At 50.9% G+C, this 19,498-nt stretch overlaps 2 protein-coding genes across 5 annotated transcripts; both read left to right on the top strand.

Moving 5' to 3' along the window:
* The first annotated feature begins 3,380 nt into the window (after positions 1-3,380).
* LOC136460057 (F-box protein SKIP24-like) lies at positions 3,381-14,415 on the top strand. 3 transcript variants are annotated; one of them, XR_010760321.1, is made up of 6 exons: positions 3,381-3,763; positions 3,850-4,023; positions 11,375-11,537; positions 11,621-11,786; positions 12,059-12,151; positions 13,340-14,415. XR_010760321.1 is itself a non-coding variant. In XM_066459893.1 (5 exons), exons 1-4 carry the CDS (start codon positions 3,507-3,509, stop codon positions 11,747-11,749), a joined length of 723 nt encoding a protein of 240 aa, XP_066315990.1. In that variant the 5' UTR covers positions 3,381-3,506; the 3' UTR covers positions 11,750-11,786; positions 12,059-12,964. The 3 variants fall into 3 exon arrangements, 2 of the variants coding, with proteins under 2 accessions (XP_066315990.1, XP_066315991.1); XM_066459893.1 differs by lacking the exon at positions 13,340-14,415 and having other exon boundaries at positions 12,059-12,964; XM_066459894.1 differs by lacking the exons at positions 12,059-12,151; positions 13,340-14,415 and having other exon boundaries at positions 11,375-11,502; positions 11,621-11,760.
* A 289-nt stretch (positions 14,416-14,704) lies between these two features.
* LOC136457238 (uncharacterized) lies at positions 14,705-17,970 on the top strand. Of its 2 annotated transcripts, none has more exons than XM_066457299.1 (3): positions 14,705-15,381; positions 16,168-16,595; positions 17,141-17,970. In XM_066457299.1, exons 2-3 carry the CDS (start codon positions 16,203-16,205, stop codon positions 17,729-17,731), a joined length of 984 nt encoding a protein of 327 aa, XP_066313396.1. In that variant the 5' UTR covers positions 14,705-15,381; positions 16,168-16,202; the 3' UTR covers positions 17,732-17,970. The 2 variants fall into 2 exon arrangements, with proteins under 2 accessions (XP_066313396.1, XP_066313397.1); XM_066457300.1 differs by having other exon boundaries at positions 14,706-15,381; positions 16,196-16,595.
* The last annotated feature ends 1,528 nt before the right edge of the window (positions 17,971-19,498 follow it).

The following is a 19,498-nucleotide window of genomic DNA, read 5'->3' as shown; positions in this document are numbered from 1 at the left end:
GGGAAATGATTGTGAAAATGCTAACACACATATACATGGTGATGTACACTTGGTGGTGTTGGCACATTTACAAAGGAGGTGGTGTTTGTAGGGGTGAGATGGGTTTGGGTCCCTCTCGGCGAGATTCGGCGCTTTCGGGAAAATGGAATGTCTATTTTCTATTGCGCCAGATGCAAATTCTGGTGGTTAGCTCAGTGGAGCAAGGGTGAAGAAGTAAGAAGTGAAAACGAGTTGGTCGCGAAGATGCTGGCGTCGGTCAACTGACCGGACGCTGGATCTGAATGCACCGGACGCTGGAAGGCTGTGTCCGGTCAGGCTGACGTACGGTGACGCAGTAGCTGGAGTGTGACCGGACACTGGCTGCGTCCGATCGCGTTCGACCGGACGCGTCCGGTCATGCTCGTGAGCTTACTGGAAACGACCGGACGCTGGGGGTTCAGCGTCCGGTCAGTTGAGTGCTGCTGCGTCCGGTCAAGTCAAGTGACCGTTGGAACCAGGACACGTGGTCGTCTGTGAGCGACCGGACGCTGAGGTCCAGCGTCCGGTCAACACGACCGGAGCGTCCGGTCGGCCCGACCGTTGCCCAGTGAAGGGGTAACGGCTAGTTTAGCCCTTAGGGCTATAAATAGAAGTGGCCCTCGGCCATGGCTGGTGTTGAGCACTTTGGGGGACTTTGTGTCCATGCTTGAGAGTGCTTAGGAGCCCTCCATCTCACACATACTTGATAGCGATCATTTGATTGTGTGAGTGAGCGATTCTAGTGCGATTGCATCATGAGGTTGCATCGAGTGGCACTAGGTGATCGAGTTGCAAGCCGGTGGTGCTTGTTACTCTTGGAGGTTGCCACCTCCTAGACGGCTTGGTGGTGGTCTCCGTCGAAGCGCGCAAGAAGTTTGTGCGGCGCTCCGGAGAAGTGCTTGTGAGGGGCATTGTGCTCGCCCCGCGGGAGCCGCGAAGAGCAACTTTAGTAAAGTGTGTCATTGAGCTACCCTCACTCAAGGGGTAGGTTCTTGCGGCGCCCGACGTGCGGGCTTAGCGGGTGATGCTAATTAGCCGCCGAACCACCAAGTGAGCGGTCGACACAACGGGGACTAGCGTGTTGGCAAACACGTGAAATTCGGGAGAAAAATCATCGTGTCAACCTTGTTCTTCCCGTTGGTTTGCATCCCTATTACATAAGCTTGTCATTACTTTTATACATATTAAGCTTGTGTAGTTGCTCTTGTAATTAGATAGCTTGAGAAGCTTGCTAATTACCTTCTTGCTTGTGTAGCATAGAAGTAGCTCCATTGCGTGGCTAATTTGGTTTTAGTAACCTTGTTAGTCACATTGCTTAGTTTGTGTAGCTAAGTATTTGCGCTCTCTAATTAGGCATTGGTTGCTTTGTTATTGAGCATTGCTAGTGAGCATCGTTAGCTTTGTGCTTTTGCTTACTAGCATGTGTAGGAGCTCCCTTGTTGCTTAAAGTACTAGTGGCATAGGTTTGTGTAACCTTGCTCCTAGAATTGTTTAGGAGAGCTCTAACTAGCCCGGCACCTTTGTTGCATAATTATTATCTTTGCAAGGTGCTAGTGAACATATATAGTGGGGTATAGTCTTGGTTAGACCGATAGTTTTAATTCCGCATTTGTATCGGTTAGCCGACGCGATTAAGTTTTAGAAAAGACTATTCACCCCCCTCTAGTCGCCATCTCAACCCTTCAACAGGGAAGCTCTAGAACCGTCAGAGCATCTCCAAAACTGACCAACAATGACAGCCAAAAACTGATTTTGGTATGTCGAGCAAAAACATCCTTCCAATAGCAGCCTAAATCACCACCTTATTTTGACTATTGCTTAAAACCAACGTCAAATCTCCTCAAATTTGTGCTCTTTCTCCGGGCGCTCAAAAATAGATTTTGGACATTTTTGGGGAAAACACTATTCCAGCATAAGCCTCTTCCTGCTTTAGCCAGAGGTGACCAGAGAGGTCTCACGAGATGATTAGAACCCAATACGGGCCTGTTTGGAATGCGGGATTTTTTTCCCATTCCTGCGTTTTTCCTGTGAAATTGAACTGATTTCTGTGAAATTCCTGTGTGATTCCTGTGAAATTTCTGCGTTCCAAACATGCCCTACATTTTTGCAATTACCAAAAGCTATAACTTTTGGTCTCTCTCTGTTTTATTTTTAAAGTCTTGGAGATGCTCTAGTCAATGCGCTTGCGAAAGCTCTAAGTCAATTGAGAGTGCTTTGTCATTTTTTAATTTGGTTTACAGATTTCAAATTTGCAAAGACATGGAAATACTCCATCCGTCCCATAATAAGCACTTGTAGAGTTCAAATCTTTTCCCAAAATAAAAGCACATCTACATATGAGACAAAACAACTCTCGTCCTATTCGTTTGGGCTGGTTTGGCTTATAAGACATGGCTGAAAGTACTGTTGGCTTGTTTAACGTGAGAGAAAAATATTGTTCGTTGGCTGATAAGCGATGGCTTATAAGCCAGATACGAGCAAACGAACAGACTGTCTAGTTGTCCTTTTCTACTTTCTCTTTTCTCAAAGCGTAATAATTACACCTAGGTATATATGTAATTTCTTACTGGCATTGATATCTTCGTCACACTTTTAGAAGTGCACTTACTCCGTATTAACAAACTTTCAGCATCTCTCAATTCTCAGGTCTTCTCTAACCTGACAAGTGACAACCGTCCAAACATGATGGGCGCTGGGCGGGCTCAGACGCTCAGGGCGTCCCCAACGAGATCAAATAGCCAGCCTAGATTGAATTCCATTGGCCACAAGGCAGACTCGGCACAGGCTAACGAGTACTGCCTCCGTAATAACTTTGACTAATTATAGATAAAAAGTATTCATGTTAAATACAATCAAATTAATTATGAAATATATTTTTATAATAAATTAATTTAAAGATATAATTGTAAATATTATTCACTAAAAATTTAGCCAAACATAAATTACTTTTCGTGATACGTAATTCATACTTACATTCTTTTCACCACAGCGCTAGCGATTTCTTCTTGGCCACTGAGAGCAACCCCATCGCAGGTATATAGGATCATGTGCCTCGTGAAAAAAGTGTTCATCCATGTAGGAGCAGCTGCATTCAGACCAACGCTGTCTCAACGTAAGGTACACTGCATATGCCTCCTTGATCGCAAACGGTACCTCCGCAGGCTCCTATGACAGTTTGAAAGGCTACCATCTTTTTACTTTTTGCATCCACCTGGCATCCGAGCCTACATGGACAAATGAAACCACTGTACAGCATGGAGCGTTGGGTCTGCTCTGATGAGGACGCCCTCAGTGGCCTGTGGCCGGGACCAATTCGTACCTTCCTGTCCTGATTCCTCCTCGCCTCTGAAGTCTGTCTGAACCCTTCCTCCACATCCAAACGAGACGAAAAGCGGCGGCCGCGTAGCTCGCCCTCTCGCCCTCCCGCCGCCTTGGCATCGCAGTACTCGCGCTCGTGCCGTGCGCCACCGACCAAACCTAATAGGGACATGTCGGCGTCGGATCTTCCCGACGAGCTGTGGGCGCGCGTCCTGGAGATGGGAGTCGCGTCGTCCGCGCTGGGGTTCCGCGATCTCTGCTGCCTCGCCATCGCTTCCCGCCGCCTCGGACGCCTCTCCGTCTACCCCGCCCTCTGGTCGGAACTCCTCTCTCGCGACTTCCTCTCCCAATCCCATCCCTCCACGTCCTCGGCCTCCACCTCCCAGCCGCAGCAGCAGCTCCACCCCAAATCCCTTTACAGAATCAAGTAATTTCGCCATCTCCCCTTTCGCCTCGATCGCTATTGTTGGTCTTGTGCGTGCAGGTTGCTCCACTGATGCATCTCTGCTGCAGGTTTGAGAGACACAAGGTGCGGATGGCGGAGGCGAGGCGGCGGGCGGTGTTCGAGGCGGAGGCGCGGGTGCTGGCTTCCAGGAGGCGGCTAGCGGAGCTGGAGGGGTCCATTCGGGAAGAGGGGGAAAAGATGAAGACGGCTGCGCAGGAGCTCGACAACCTCGAGAGAGTCAGGTCCGTTTGCTAGCTTTTTATGCCAAATCTATCATGTTTCATCCGTTTGTTGCTGTCTCTGTACTTTGCAAAGGCTTACTTAATCATCTGCGTCTTAACGAAACGAATGTATCAGATATTCGCACGTAAATTTTAGTGTAAAGCAGAAAGTAGAAACATCAATTTGCAGACCAGTAAGGAATTATCAGAGCTAAAGTGCGTCTATTCAACTGAAAAATGTGTGCTATTTTATCATAGTAGTACAGCTGTGTTTCTGAACACTCATCTAGTAATTGGCAGTGCACGAGAAGAAAAAAATGCTTATGACTGTTATTTCCATGATATATTAAGCTATTTGTTTACACAAGAGCCAGGCAGAGATTGTTCTTTGAAACCACATGTACGGCTGGTTAGTTCAGTCAATGATCTGCCCTTGTTTGTCTGCTTCAAATCTTCATCCAAACTAGAGTCTCCTGTATGTAACTCATTACAAAAAGGACATCCTACAAAAGTGTCATATTGATCAAGACAGTAGCTTCCATCCTATATTGAGCTGCTTGTTTACTCGAGCTTGAGATTGCTTTTTCAGACCACTGATTATAACTATTAATGTTTTTTCCCTGTTTGTCATGTTTATCGAAATTGAGGCTCGTGTATTTTGTTCATTTCAAAAGCAATGTCTTGCAAAAGTATCATATTGCTCAAGACAGTTGCTTCCACGATATATCATCTGGTCACTTAGACAAATGTTAGGCCAATCTTTCAGACCACATGTACAACTAGTTAGGCCATGTTAATGATTTGCTGCTATCTGTTCCATCCGAATTGAAAGCCTCTTGTATGTTACAGTACTGAAACAATGCCTTGCACAAGTGTTCTTGGTGAACCACGCGCTCCCTCGCGCGACGGCGGCACTGACCTCTTCTGTGGACCCACACGTCAGTGACAGAAGTAGGTAGAAAGGGGATTGAGAAAAATCTGTGCCAGATCCCCTCCATTTGAGGGATTGAGGGGATTTTTTGAGGGATTGAGAAAAAATATAGGGAAAGGGGATCTGCTGGAGCACTTTTTCCACCTCATTCCCCTATATGACAACTTTTAGGGAAAGGGGATTGTTTTTCCACCTCATTCCCCTATATGACAACTTTTAGGAGTTTGCCCATCCTCTGAGAGCTTCCCCAACGCTGTTTTTTTACTAGTAGCCCCAAGTGTCATGTAGGATCGGATAAAAAAAGTAGGTGCTCTACACTTGTCATAGTGGCTTGCAGAAACTACATATGCTTGGGGAGAGAGAAGGTGGTTCATGCTAAAAAAGAAGAAAAGAGGAAATAAAGGTGATGTATGATGAAAGGAAAAAATTTCTTTGCAAACCACAAGTAATGTTAGTTTGCATTGTGTGAATAGTAGTCTCAATATTTCCTAGTCTATGTGGATCACTTTATTTGCACTAGAACCACTAAGAGTGTTAGCCTCCATTGGTGGTGCCCTGATGTGTCATGTGGGGCCGCGCCTATACAAGGAAACGGCGCGCCCGGGATGCACGCAGGGCCATAGACGGCGTGCCAGCGGCACCTTAGGCGTGGTCACCGCGCACGCAGAAGGCGCTGAACAGGCAAGAGCCTAGAAGGCAGAAGAGCTGATCATGGCCTATATATTCTTGTAATCAGTATGGAGATAATCAAGCAAGAACAATTACCAAAATTCTCTAATCTACCTTTGCTGAAACAATAGGGTGCTGAGGGGTAAAACCTCACCACTAACCACGGATTGCGGCTACGAACTACGTAGCCAGGGTCCTCCTACCCTGTCCCTCGACGCCCTTGACAACTTGGCATCACGATCCAGGCCTTCCTCACCTCGCCGATCATCCTCGCCTTAGCTGCCGCCGCGTCCCAACTCTGCACCACCCACTCCGCAACGCGCCGCCGCCATGGGAGACACTAGCGCCAAGGAGGCCGCACTCCAGGCCACCCTGGACATCCTGGCCGCCACCCTCAAGTCGCTGCAGGCTTCCGTCGATGCCAATTCCCAGGCGATTCAACGCGTGGACGCGAACCGACTGTCGTCGTCTTCCTCGAGCTCCAAGTCCGCCTCCGGGGAGCACCACCAGGACCGGCCGCCTCGGTTCCAGAAGCTCGATTTACCGCGCTACGATGGCAAGTCTGATCCCCTGATTTTCATCAATCGTTGTGAATCGTACTTCTATCAACAACACATCATGGAGGAGGAGAAGGTCTGGATGGCCTCGTACAACCTGGAGGACGGTCCAGCAGGACGAGGGTACTCCGTCCTGGCGCCGCTTCAAGGAGCTGCTCCACCTCCGCTACAGTCCGCCCCTCCGATCCAACCCACTCGGCAAATTGGTGGCGTGCAAACGCACGGGCTCCGTGGAGGAGTACCAGGACCGTTTCCAAGCACTCCTCCTACGCGTGGGCCGCCTGGACGAGGACCAGCGGGTTCAGCTCTTCACCGCCGGACTCCAACCGCCGCTCAACCTTTCGACGTCAAGGTTCACAACCCCCAATCCCTTGACGCGGCCATGAGTTTGGCGCGCAAGCTCGAGCTGCGGGATCAGTACGCGGCGCCTCAGCCCCAGGCGACATCGCGCGCACTCCTTGCAGCGCCCGCCCCGCGCCTCGCCCTGCCGGCGCCACCAACGGTCACCCCGGCCACGTCCACCCCGGCCACGATCACCGTGGAGGGCCGGCTGGTCAAGCGACTCACCCAGGCCGAACATGAGGAACGCCACCACCTCGGACTTTGTTACAACTGTAACGAAAAGTTCGGCCGCGGCCATAACAGGGTATGCCAGCGCCTCTTTCTGCTAGACGGTGTTGTGGAGGACGCGGAGGTCTCTCCTGAGACGTCGGAGGAGGGCGCAACAGAGGAGGTCGTCCCACACTTCTCCCTCCACGCCATCGCTGGAGTCCGCCTCAATGAAACAATGCAGATCCACCTCAAGCTCGGTAACACCTCCCTCGTCGTGCTGCTCGACTCGGGGTCCACGCACAACTTCATCTCCGAGGCGGCGGCGCGGCGGACTGGGCTCCCTCTGCAACACCACCCCCGCATGACGGCCACGGTGGCAAACGGCGAGCGCATCTCTTGCCTGGGCGTCATTCGCCGGGCCGCATTCAACGTCAACTGCGACGACTTCCTCGCCGACCTCTTCGTCCTTCCCCTGGCCGGGTATGACATTGTCCTCGGCAACCAGTGTCTCGCCACGCTGGCCCCATCCTCTGGGATTTCAGCGCCCGCACGGTGACGTTCCAGCAGCGCGAGCACCGGGTCCGCTGGCAGGGCGTGGCCGGCCCGGAGGCACCCAGGCTGCACGCGATCGACGCCATCGCCAACCTGCTGGACGCGCTCCTCTACTCCGACGTCTTCGCCGAGCCCCACTGGCTACCTCCACCACGCTGCCACGACCACAGCATCGTCCTCCTCCTAGGATCGTAGCCCATGGCCGTACGACCCTACCGGTTCCCGGCGACACACAAGGATGAACTGGAGCGGCAATGTGCCGCCATGCTGGACCAGGGGCTCATTTTCCGGAGTTCCTCCGCGTTCTCCTCCCCGGTACTCCTCGTCAAGAAGGCCGACGGCTCGTGGCGCTTCTGTGTCGATTACCGAGCCTTGAACGCGATCACCGTCAAGGGCGCCTTCCCCATTCCGGTGGTCGACGAGCTGCTGGACGAGCTTCACGGCGCCAAGTTCTTCACCAAGCTCAATCTGCGCTCGGGCTACCACCAGGTCCGGATGAGTCCGGCCGACATCGCCAAGACGGCGTTCCACACGCACGATGGGCTCTACGAATTCCTGGTGATGCCGTTTGGGCTATGCAATGCCCCGGCCACTTTCCATTTCTCCGCCGATTCGTGCTCATATTTTTTGAATTTTGATGACATCCTCATCTACAGCACCACCTGGGCGGATCACCTCCGGCACCTTCGCGCTGTCCTCGCCTTGTTGCAGCAGCACCGCCTCTTCGTCAAGCGCTCTAAGTGCGCTTTTGGGGTCGGCTCCAACTCCTACCCGGGCCACATTATCACCGGTGCGCGGATTCCTTGGCTTAGCGGGCTACTACCGCAAATTCGTCCACGACTACGGCTCCATTGCGGCCCCCCTCACGACGCTCCTGAAGGAGGGGTTCAGCTGGAACGACGATGCTGCCGCGGCCTTCCAGGCGCTCAAGACCGCGGTCACATCGGTTCCAGTCCTGGTTTTGCCAGACTTCTCCAAGCCGTTCACGTCGAATGCGATGCTTCGACCCACGGCTTCGGGGCGGTGCTCATCCAGGAGAAGCATCCGGTCGCCTACTTCAGTCGGCCCGTCGCACCTCGCCATCGTTTCCTTGCCGCCTACGAACGGGAACTGATCGGCCTCGTCCACGCCATCCGCCATTTGCGTCCGTACCTCTGAGGCTACCGTTTTCTGGTACGCACGGACCACTACGACCTCAAGTTCCTCCTTGATCAACGCCTCGCGACGATTCCGCAGCACCATTGGGTCGGCAAACTCCTCGGTTTCGACTTCACCGTCGAGTACAAGCCCGGTGCCACAAACACGGTGGCCAATGCCCTCTCGCGCCGCGACACCGATGAGGGCGCCGTCTTGGCCATCTCCTCGCCGCGGTTCAACTACATCGAGCGCCTCCGCCAGGCACAGGCCACCGATCCGGCCCTCATCGCCATCCGGGACGAGATCACCGCGAGTACCCGTGCGTCGCTGTGGTCTCTGATCAACGGCATGGTGGCCTTCGACTCCCGCCTCTACATCCCGCCAACGCGACCCTGCTGCCGGAGATCATGTCTGTCGTGCACGAGGACGACCACAAGGGTGTGTAGCGCACCGTGCACCACCTTCGCCGCGACTTCCACTTCCCTAACTTGCGCCGCCTGGTACAGGACTACGTCCGCGCGTGCTCCACCTGCCAGCGATACAAGTCGGAGCACCTACATCCGGCCGGTCTCCTCCTGCCTCTGCCGGTACCGCAAGCGGTCTGGACCGACATCGGCCTTGACTTCGTGGAGGCTCAACCGCGCGTGGGGGGAAGTTTGTCATATTGACGGTGGTCGACCGCTTCAGCAAGTATTGCCACTTCATCCCCGTGGCTCACCCGTACAATGTAGAGTCCGTGGCGTAGGCCTTCTTCGCCAACATTGTACGACTCCACGGCGTGCCGCAGTCGATAGTGTCCGACCGTGATCCGGTGTTCACCTCCACGTTCTGGTAGGAATTGATGCGCCTCATGGGCGCCAAGCTGCACATGACGACGGCCTTCCATCCGCAATCGGATGGACAGACGGAGGCGGCCAACCGCGTCATCGTCATGTACCTGCACTGCTTCACCGACGACCGCCCCCGCCAATGGCTCCGCTGGCTGCCCGAGGCCGAGTACATCTACAATACGGCCTACCAAACTTTGCTCCGCGACACGCCGTTCTGTGTGGTGTATGGCTGGGACCCGCCGACCATTCGTTCCTATGAGCCGGGCGAAACACGCGTGGCTGCTGTCGCCAAGAACATGGCGGACCGCGACGAATTCCTAGCAGACGTCCGCTATCGGCTGGAACAGGCCCAGGCAGTCCAGAAGCGACACTACGACAAGCTTCATCGCCCTGTCTCCTATGCGGTTGGCGATTGGGCTCTGCTCCGCCTACGCCATCGTGCTGTCGTCTCCCTGCCCTAGGCGACCAAAGGGAAGCTGAAGCCTCGCTTCTTCGGGCTGTACCGCGTCACCGAGCTCATCAACGCTGTCGCGGTGCGCCGTGCTCTGCCCCCGCGCACTTGGCTCCACGACGTCTTCCACGCCGGCCTCCTCAAGAAGTTTGTCGGTGTTCCGCCAGCTGCTCCACCGCCCCTCCCAGCCATCCACAACGGTGCCGCAGTCCCCGAACCTGAACGTGCGGTGCGCACCCGCTCTGCTTGGCGCGCGGCGTCCGCCAGGTGCTCATCCACTGGAAGGGTGAGACCGCTGCCTCCGCGACAGGGAAGATGTGGACTCCTTCCTCGACCGGTACCTAGCATTCCAGCTCGAGGACGAGCTGCTCGTCGAGGGGGGGAGAGATGTCATGTGGGGCCGCGCCTATACAAGGAAACGGCGCGCCTGGGATGCACGCAGGGCCACAGACGGCACACCAGCGGCACCTTAGGCGTGGTCACCGCGCACGCAGAGCGCGCTGAACAGGCAAGAGCCTAGAAGGCAGGAGGGCCGATCATGGCCTTAGATTTAGGAGCAATTGGCTCCAAGCTGTTATGGCCAAATGACCTATATATTCTTGTACTCAGTATGGAGATAATCAAGCAAGAACAATTACCCAAATTCCCTAATCTACCTTTGCTGAAACAATCGGGCGCTGAGGGGTAAAACCTCGCCCCTAACCACGGATCGCGGCTACGAACTACGTAGCCGGGGTCCTCCTACCCTGTCCCTCGACGCCCTTGACATGATGAGAGGACGGTGGTACCATCAGCCAGTCAGGATTTGAACTGAGAAGCCAATACAATGGCATCTCTAAGGCTGCATTTGGTTGAGCTTCTGAAAAGTGCTCCTGCTGCCAAAAAGCATAAAGCCAACCAAACGGGTGAAACTTGAAGCTGTTTTTTCAGAAGCAGCCGCTTTCGTGTAATACAATTTTGGAAGTATCTTGGACCCTGCTTTTGGCTTTCTGCTTTTCAAAATGAATGGAAATATAGAGCTATTTCATGGATGTTTCAAGGGAGATAGAGAGAGGGAATAGGTTTTATACTTGTTTTAGTCAAACAGTTTACAGTTTTTCCACAGCACATAGCTCACGACAGCTTCTTTTCCACAGCTCACAGCTCAACCAAACATAGCCTAATTGTCTTCCCTCCAGCGGCAGTCTGAATCCTGTGGAGAGATGTTGCTTCTTTGCCTAGCACTACGGGCGTGTTTGGTTTCACGCCAAACATTGTCACGCCACAGGTTTTTGGCTGCCACAGAAATCGAGGACGCTGTTTGGTTGATGTTTCATCTGTGGCACGCCACAGCTTTGCATGCACCTGCTAGCTCATTTTTTGTGGCAGAGTGTGGCGCCGATTTCTGCCGCCTAAGGTTCGGCGCCGCCACACCTGTGGCTGTGGCAGTGTGTGGCCGTATACCAAACACGCCCTACATTGCTACAGACTATAGTCCTGCCATATAAAGGACAAACACAGTCCTTCCGAAGCATGTCGTTAGAGACAATATATTGCTTGGTACACAATGCATTGTCTGCGCTATCTCCAACCATTGATGACTTGGAGTTAAAATGGCTTCTGCACCATTTCTTTCATTACTGTCATGCTTGCATATTTCTTACCATTAGTGTATGCTGATTGTGCAATTTCTTACTCTCTGAAACATATGCAGGAGAGCTTCTGTGGCATTAAACGTATGGCAACCACAAGTTGTTCGTGGGCGTCAGAAGCAGTTGGTTCAGCAATGCACAGTTCCTGTTGATTCTCGTCTTAGTAATCTAAACATGGAGCTGAAAGTTTGTAAGCAACAAATAGCAACTTATAAGAATGCTTATGTATGTGATCATGGGTTTAACTACAATTGACAGAGAAGAAAAGGCTAGCCTTACTATAGTTGTGCTTTTGTTGTTATCATCAGAACAAAGAGAAGCACAAGTTGAATGATTATGAGGAAGCATTGCAACGAGCAAAGTATCACCCACTGCAGGATAGTCCTGCAAGTGGAATTGTCAATGAGCCACGTGCAAAGAGGAAGAAACTGAAATAAGCCTACAGTCTGCCTTCAGGTTCTCAAGGAACTCAAGGTATTCTAGATTGATTGAATATACTTGACACATTTGCTTTCAGTCTTTCACAATAAGAGTACCTGTGCCTGAAGGAGACTTGTATTTTGCTATGTTTTTTTTTTGTATATATGCATGTCCACATATTTAGTTGATTATTGACATCGCCATATATGGTCATTGTCAGAATATATAACTGGTAATGTACTAATGTGGGCTATAATGCTATATATATTTCTTACATGGGAATTTGATGCTCTTGTTAACTCATTTACATTTTTGTTTTTTCACAGATAGCAACACCTCCGTCGCACCAAGGGCTAAGACTATCTCCAACAACATCACCCAAAATACAAGACACATTCCATGTTTGGGTAGCGCTACAGGTAAAGGGTTCAATACCTATTTTTGGTCTTATCCAACAACAGGACCTAAAAGAGAACCCTTTCTGCAAATGAGTCTCCAGGAGAGATGATACTCATATTTGGGTTGTGCCTTTGCTATAACAAAAATGAGTCTCGCATATAGATATTCTGTTGGAGTCTGATACAGTACTATCCATGACCCAATTTTGGGTTTGGATCTCCATAGGGGTCATCCATCGGAGACAGCCTAAGACTGTCTCCAACAAAAACGACTCAAAAACGATACCCATTCACTAATATAGGTCATCTACAGTGAAAAGTCACGGACCCAAATCTCTGCCTTCTCCAATAGAGCCCGAGCAACCACACCACCACCCCTCGCTAGATCTGCTCCACCGCCACCGACACCCCCTCCTCGCTGGAGCAGGGCCGAGCGCCACAACCGACCCGCCCGCCCACCCCAGACCCTGCTGCTCGCGACGGTGCTGCCAGGCGCCCGCGGGTTCTACCTCCCGGGGAGCTACCCGCACAAGTACAACCCCGGCGACTACCTCAACGTAGATCCGGACGGGGGGCGCCGCGGTTGCGTCGGTGCCGGTGTTGGTGGCGGTGAGGCGCGGGGCTTGAAGCGGAGGAAGGAGGAGCGGCGGAGCGGCGGGCGGCGTGGCGGAGAGGAAGAGGGCGAGGACGTGCGGGCGGAAGAAGTAGGCGCTGCGGCAGTTGGGGCAGAGGTTCAGCGCCTGGTAGCCGCCGCCGGCGGTGGCGCCGGCGGTGGCGCCCGCGGTCGTCGGAGGGGGGCCCCGGTGGGAGAAGAGGATGTCCATGTGCTCGGAGCAGCGCGGGCAGTGGGCCTCCGTGCGGATGCGGCGCGGCTCGGGCTCGTCGGTGGAGGAGGAGCTGCCCCCGGAGCCCGAGGAGGAGGACTCCCACTTGCGCCGTTCCTGGAGGCGCCGGTGCGGCGGCGGGGTGGACGGAGCTCACGCCGAAGCCCCCCTCAGCTCCCCCTCTCTGCTATGCTTTTGCGTCGTCGCGAGAGACTACGCTTTTTTGCCTATCGATTCGCCAAGTACCCAAAATGGCTGCTTTGGATGCATCCTCCGTTGACGCGTGATTCTAAGACGCAAAACACTGTGCACAGTACATTTTACGTTTGGATCATCCTTTGCCTACGCCGTTGGAGACCATCTAATACATCTATCTTGGGAGCAGGCGCCGCTGTCTGCCTGTCTCACACATTGGAGAGCACAGCGAGCCGCCTTCATCCTTCGGCAGTTTGGCTCCCTGTCCATGTGTCCATGCGTGCACATGATGTAGACTATTATGTTGGCATGTGCAATTCTTCTTTTGCCATTATGCCAGGCACGAAGTTGCTATTATGATAAGATCGGGAAGCACCTCCTGTATTTTCATATATTGCTGCAAGAATCCGTCCACGGATGTTGTACACCGTCCACCGGCCAGATAATTCCGCAGCAGAAAGGTGCCGACTAATCTATCGTGGAATTGTCTGGCGTATGCTTATCCTTCACGAAGCTGCGGGCTAGAGGCTAGAGCTTAAGCTTGCCAGATTTGACTTTGAAAACCACTAGTAGTAACTTGTACGCAACTACGTATCTTGTATTTGTATACCATCATCCTTATAAAGACACTTATTTATTTTCGTTCCTTGAAATGAAAAAAAACTTCTCCATGTCTCGCTTGATATGCTCTTCGGCTTATTATAGGCGAGTGAATTGTTTGTTTCTATCCTCACGTACCTTTCATGCATCACCGAATCTGCGCAAAACGTCGAAGTCTGGTGTTAAGCATAGTGACAGAATCGGCAAAATAGATCTGTGCACCTCAGCGTCTGTTCGTGTTTTTCTTGTTTTCTGAAGAGCTTCACGGTGAAGGGGAATTCCCGGCCCCCAGCAAGAAAGAAAAATGTATTACAATCTTTCTTCGAACTCAAGTTGTGCAGAGTTATTGAGTACGACTGGCCAATGCTGTTACGGATCAGAACGGGAAAAAGATTCTGAAGAAAAGAACAGCGGTGTCCATGCTAGTTGCATTGCAGCTCAGGCCTCGTTTAGTTCTAAAAAGGTTTCCTAAAAAGTGCTACAGTAGTTATCACATCAAATCTTGCGATACGTGCATAGAGCATTAAATGTAGATGAAAAAAAACTAATTGCACAGTTTGATTGGAAATCGCGAGACGAACGTTTTGAGCCTAATTAGTTAATGATTGAACACTAATTGTCAAATAAAAACGAAAGTACTAAAGTAGCTAAATTCCTAAATTTCACTCCTAAACGAGGCCTCAGCATCAGTTTTGTACTTTTGTTCGCTTGGACCAGGAGTCCCGGCACCTCTCTCCCAAGTCCGACGTGGCAGGCAAAGCCTTCCGTGCCGCACCCTCCCGCCAGACGCGGGCGCCTTTGACCCGAACGTCTCTCTTGCGCCGAGGGCCACGGAGTGGCCCTACCTGTCATCCAGACGCCGACGGTAACTTTTTAGAAAAAGAATCCGAACCGCGCCTATAAAACCACCCCCCGTTTGTCCGTTTCCTGGTCCCATCACCGTCTCACAGCGTACTGGGACCCAACAATCCGGACCCACATGTCAGGGGGCGAAAAATAGTAGTATAAGAGACACCCCAAAGCGGCCTCTCGCCGCACCAACAGCCATTCTGCACCTCGCGTCCTCGCCTCTCGCGTTGTCCTCGCCGCGGCCTCGCCCTGATCCGGTCCCCCCCAATCCTTCGCCTTTGTCGTCGTTTCCTCCGGAGCCAAATTTAGCCAAGCGAAGCCGTGATCCGGTCCATGCGCGGAGCGTGGTAGCCGGATTCTCTCGCCGTCGTCGCCTCCCCTTCGCCGCCGCCGCCGTTTCTGGTCGCCGGGATCAGCCGAGTTGGATCTCGAGGCATAAAGCGTTGCGGGCGCCCGGCGAGGATACGATGCCTGCGGTGCTCGCCGCATTCGCTACCCTCCGAGCGGCCGCTGCCATCGCCTCCGGGGACGCCTCCTTCCCCTGTTCCCATCGCCTCAAGCATCGTTTTAGTAGTAATTTTAGTAGTAGTAGTTGTCTTTGACCTTCGGGTTCCCTCCGTCGCCCACGCCCCTCGGTCCTTACCTTCGCGTCCCGGTTTCGATCTGGTTGTGCTCGATCCGAGGGTTCCTTTGGCTTTGCGGCTTCTCTCGGTGTCAGAGTTTGGTGTCTGGATTCGATCTGCAGGGTGTTGGACGTGGTCATTACCACCTACAAGATAAGAGGTATCGAAATCACTCTGCTGTTGCCATGGAACCATTTACATTTATTAGGTTACAATCATGGAAACGGGTTCCGAATTTTGATGTTTAGAGCATTGTGTAGGAGACATTTTTATGTGCGATCCTATAAGTACGTAAATTTTTACATACACTTTCGCCTAGCTCTTTCATTAAACAAAAATAAGAAATAGTTCGGCTATGTTTTACGTGTACGAAGGGCGGTCTGGCGCAAGCGGTAGAGTCTTACCGCCTGTGACCGGAAGGTCCCGGGTTCGAGTCGCGGTCTCCTCGCATTGCACAGGCGAGGGTAATGCTTGCCACTAACACCCTTCCCCAGACCCCGCACAGTGCGGGAGCTCTCTGCACTGGGTACACCCTTTATGTTATACGTGTATGAAACCAGCTTAGTTTTCTATGTCTATCCTTGTCCCTCGGATCAACAGCCAACTACTTACTATTTTAGGTGTTTTAGGTTGTTTGTGTTGATCCAAGGGCGTAGAGTGCTGCTTGATTCCAAGAATTTTAAAAATAATCATGGCCAGAATATATGATTAAGAAGATACCTTTTTATGAATCTCATCATCTTCCGGTAGCTGTGCCCCTAGGTTGAAAACTAATATACTTGAAGGTTCAAATATCAGCAACATATGTTGATGCATATGATTGCGAAATCATCTATTTATGCACAGTTTTCATAACTCTATCCAGTAACTGTATGAGAACCCTTATGCAACCCTTATATTTGCATACAAATTGCTTATTGCTTATGCCCATTCCCCCTTTTAACAGAAACTTCTCTTTGTAATTTGGGATCAAGCTTGTGGATGGGCGAACCCTCGGCGGACTTCAGTGCTGAAGGTGTTAGCAGCAGATCAGGTCTCTGCCACAGCACCTGTTTAAAGCGTGGTTGTGAGCACGGTTGTGCTTGCTGGGAAGATGAATATGTCGAAGCTGTAATATCTTGTGGACAAGATGATTTGGCAGTTGAGGAAATTGGAATGGCTCTTACTGAAGTGATGCATACCCTTGATGATGGCGAAGGGCCAGGTCTGGATGAAGATTCTGACGACGACGCCAGCGATGATCCAATTCTTTCTCTGGAATCTGATTCAACTGATGATTTAGTGGACGTTGACTCTGTATCACCTGCTTTTCCTAGTGGCGATGCAACGGAATCATCAATTAACAATTCAGTTGCTGGGAATTCTTCAGTTAATGTAGGTTTCTAATTTACTTTAAACTTTAAAGTTGGATTCTTTCATTCTTTGCATATATTTGTGGTCAGATATTTTTTCCACACTCATATTATTCTGATACCTAGTTACTGGTAGCTATGTGACTCTATTTTCAATCACAATTGCTTTCACAATAATTAGGGACTTAATCATAGATGCTGATTTTGTATAGTTGTTGTCTGTGTTTTAGCACCTTTGATAACTGAAGGACACTTGAAATTTGATTCCTTTTATTTGTCCTCCTGTTTGGCTGAATATATTTTTGGACCAATTGATGGTATGATTCTATTTTTGTGAAGCTTAATGTTTGTGGGAGTTGATGGCTTTTAGTATTGTTCTTACTTATTGCAATTATGATTTCTTAGTTCATTATAGCTGGCAGCCTTATCGGTCCTTGTTTATTTGAATGAGTAACGAGTGTAGCATCTCATGGGGTAGTTACTTCCATATTGTATCTGCTGATTATGTAAAAGAATGTATGGACCAATTTTGTTTTGCTAACATGTATATAAATTATCTCCATGCAGGGCACTCCAAGGTTAGTTTCTGCAATGAAAGGAACCCGTGCGAAGGAGGGAATCATGACAAAGTTGAGCGTTTCTTGGGCCCCTGATGTATACGACCCTCCTATTACTTCTGACTCTCACACTGTGAGAGGTCACCATAGGAGTTCAACAAAGGGCAACTACAAATACAAGTCCTCCAAGAGCCGCAGTACCACTGGAAGCAAAAAGGACAAGAAGCATTCTAGGCACAGTAGCAGCAGTGGTGGAGGCAGCAAAAGGGACAGGAAGCATTCTTACCGCAGTAGCAGCAGTACCAGCAGCAGTAGAACTGTTACCAGTGGTTCTCTATATGGTAACGCATACACTGATGGTGGGATCAACAGCAGCAAAACTATGACATGTGTTCCTGAAAGTGCCAAGGTATCTCCATTGGTGGTAACTGAAAATGCTGCACCGCAAGAGACGGTTCCTGTACTCAAGACACTGGAACCAATCAAATGTGCTACCAGCTGCGGCAAAGAGAAGCCATTTGCCTTGCTGTCACGCCAGTTTTCTCCTGCAAGGTACAAGGGAATGTTTTCCTTTTGGAGCCAAAACCAACTGGCTTCTTGATAATCTGCTCTACGGAAGCTCACCTGGAAGTCTTCGTTGCTAATTATGTTGTATCAGTGATTGTTTGGTATCATTCCCTTCGTTGCCATGTTTGTTTCGCCTGTGTCTGAAACTTCAGAGATCATGTTTTCGAAAATTGCTCGTCAAAGTGCCTGTATATTTGAGTTTCCGTTACTATTATTTCCTCACTGAATCGTGTAATTCTTTTATCTATTTCATGTGTTTGGTATTGTTCCATTTGGGATCGTGTTATTTGCACATTTACTCCTACATTGTTGGGACTGGTTCAGTCGTTTGGTTACGTTGAATTGCAGCGATTTTCAGTTAAATGACGAGGACGGGGTATTCATCACCTGGTGCCCAGGACATACGAGATAGCTTGCAAACGGTACATTTTGCCTATTGGAACAATACGTTTATCAAGCGTTGCAAATTTTATGTTGACTCAGGATTAGGACTATGACCTTGTTCGCTTGTCTTGTAATCCGTACTTTTTAGCTTGTTTTTTTAGCTGGAATCATGTTTTTCTCTCACAACAAATCAGCTGAAACAGTGTTTCAGCTTGTTTTTTCAGTGAAGCGAACAGGGCCTATACGTCTATAGTCAGCGTTGCAAATGTTATGTTGATTTAGGACTATACATGCTGTCGGGTTCATAAACCCAGGGTCTCTTGGAGAACGGCTTCCACGCCAAGGCTCGGCCCAGAAGAACGGCCTTTTCTTCTTCTGGACCGGCCCAAGAGTCTGAACTCAACAGACCGGAACACTCGCTTCAGGCCCTGGCCGCCATCGGCCCATTTTTTCGATCGGAGCACCTCAGGCTCATGCCAACTCCGAATGTCCTCTTCGATCGGAGCGCTGACTTCAGGCCCCGGACACCTTCACAAGGCCTCCGCTCGGAAAGCCTGACCCGAGGACCGCCTCCAACCTCGACCCCGTGTCTCCAACCGAGGTTCATAAAAAACCCTGCTCATCGCTATTCTCCGACTGGCGCGCCAGAACCGACTGGGGACCATCCGACCGAAGACGCCCGTTCGGAAAGAACCATAAGGCGTGCGGAGAAAGGCAAGGCATGGCTCATAAGTCAAAACCACTGTACCAGGAACCATACCCTGCACGGAACAACGCTCTGCAGTCACCCTGACACAAAGTATTGTAGGGGCCGCTAGAAACTCCCATATGGTAAGCCTCCTCCACGTGTCTCTGGACACCGATTGCGGTATGGGCTCTAGGATTTGCCATACCGGATGAACATAGCGCAGCTCCTCACATGCCACTAGGCATCTAGAAGTATTTTGCAGGTACCGGCGTCATCCTTCCGGAAGAAGATAGCTCGACCTTTCGTACACATCTGACATCCTACAGCGACATCGACAGTATTGGGAGGCTGTCGATATGGGACCCACAGGATACCCCACAAAGAAGAGAGAAGATCTAGTCTAACTAGGATTCTTCTCTTGTAATCCTAGTAGTAGTACTATTCAGTAATCCTACTAGTAACTCTCATTATAAACGACTAGGACTCTGGCCTCCTGGCTATATAAAGGAGGGTAGGGCTCCTGGACAAAGAGAACAACAATTGTACAACACAACACTTGACAATCAATCCAATGCAAAGGCTAACGCCGACTGGACGTAGGGTTATTACTCGATCCGCGATCGAGGGCCTGAACCAGGATAAATCGACTGTCTCTTGCGTTAACCGTCGAGTTCAGCACACGCCGAAGCCCGAACATACTGCTTCGGGTACCCCCGTGGCAGGCTATCG

This window comes from Miscanthus floridulus, chromosome 6, assembly GCF_019320115.1.
Source record: "Miscanthus floridulus cultivar M001 chromosome 6, ASM1932011v1, whole genome shotgun sequence".
Taxonomy (NCBI): Eukaryota; Viridiplantae; Streptophyta; class Magnoliopsida; order Poales; family Poaceae; genus Miscanthus; species Miscanthus floridulus.
The sequence above is the reverse complement of the archived record's forward strand: the minus strand, read 5'-3'. Positions and strand labels throughout refer to the sequence as shown.

Excerpts from the sequence above, each read along its gene's own strand:
- LOC136460057 (XM_066459893.1), top strand. The coding sequence starts at position 3,507 with ATGTCGGCGTCGGATCTTCCCGACGAGCTGTGGGCGCGCGTCCTGGAG. Across the intron at positions 3,764-3,849 it reads AAATCCCTTTACAGAATCAA|GTTTGAGAGACACAAGGTGC; the intron begins GTAATTTCGCCA and ends TCTCTGCTGCAG. Across the intron at positions 4,024-11,374 it reads GACAACCTCGAGAGAGTCAG|GAGAGCTTCTGTGGCATTAA; the intron begins GTCCGTTTGCTA and ends AAACATATGCAG.
- LOC136457238 (XM_066457299.1), top strand. The coding sequence starts at position 16,203 with ATGGGCGAACCCTCGGCGGACTTCAGTGCTGAAGGTGTTAGCAGCAGA. Across the intron at positions 16,596-17,140 it reads CTGGGAATTCTTCAGTTAAT|GGCACTCCAAGGTTAGTTTC; the intron begins GTAGGTTTCTAA and ends ATCTCCATGCAG.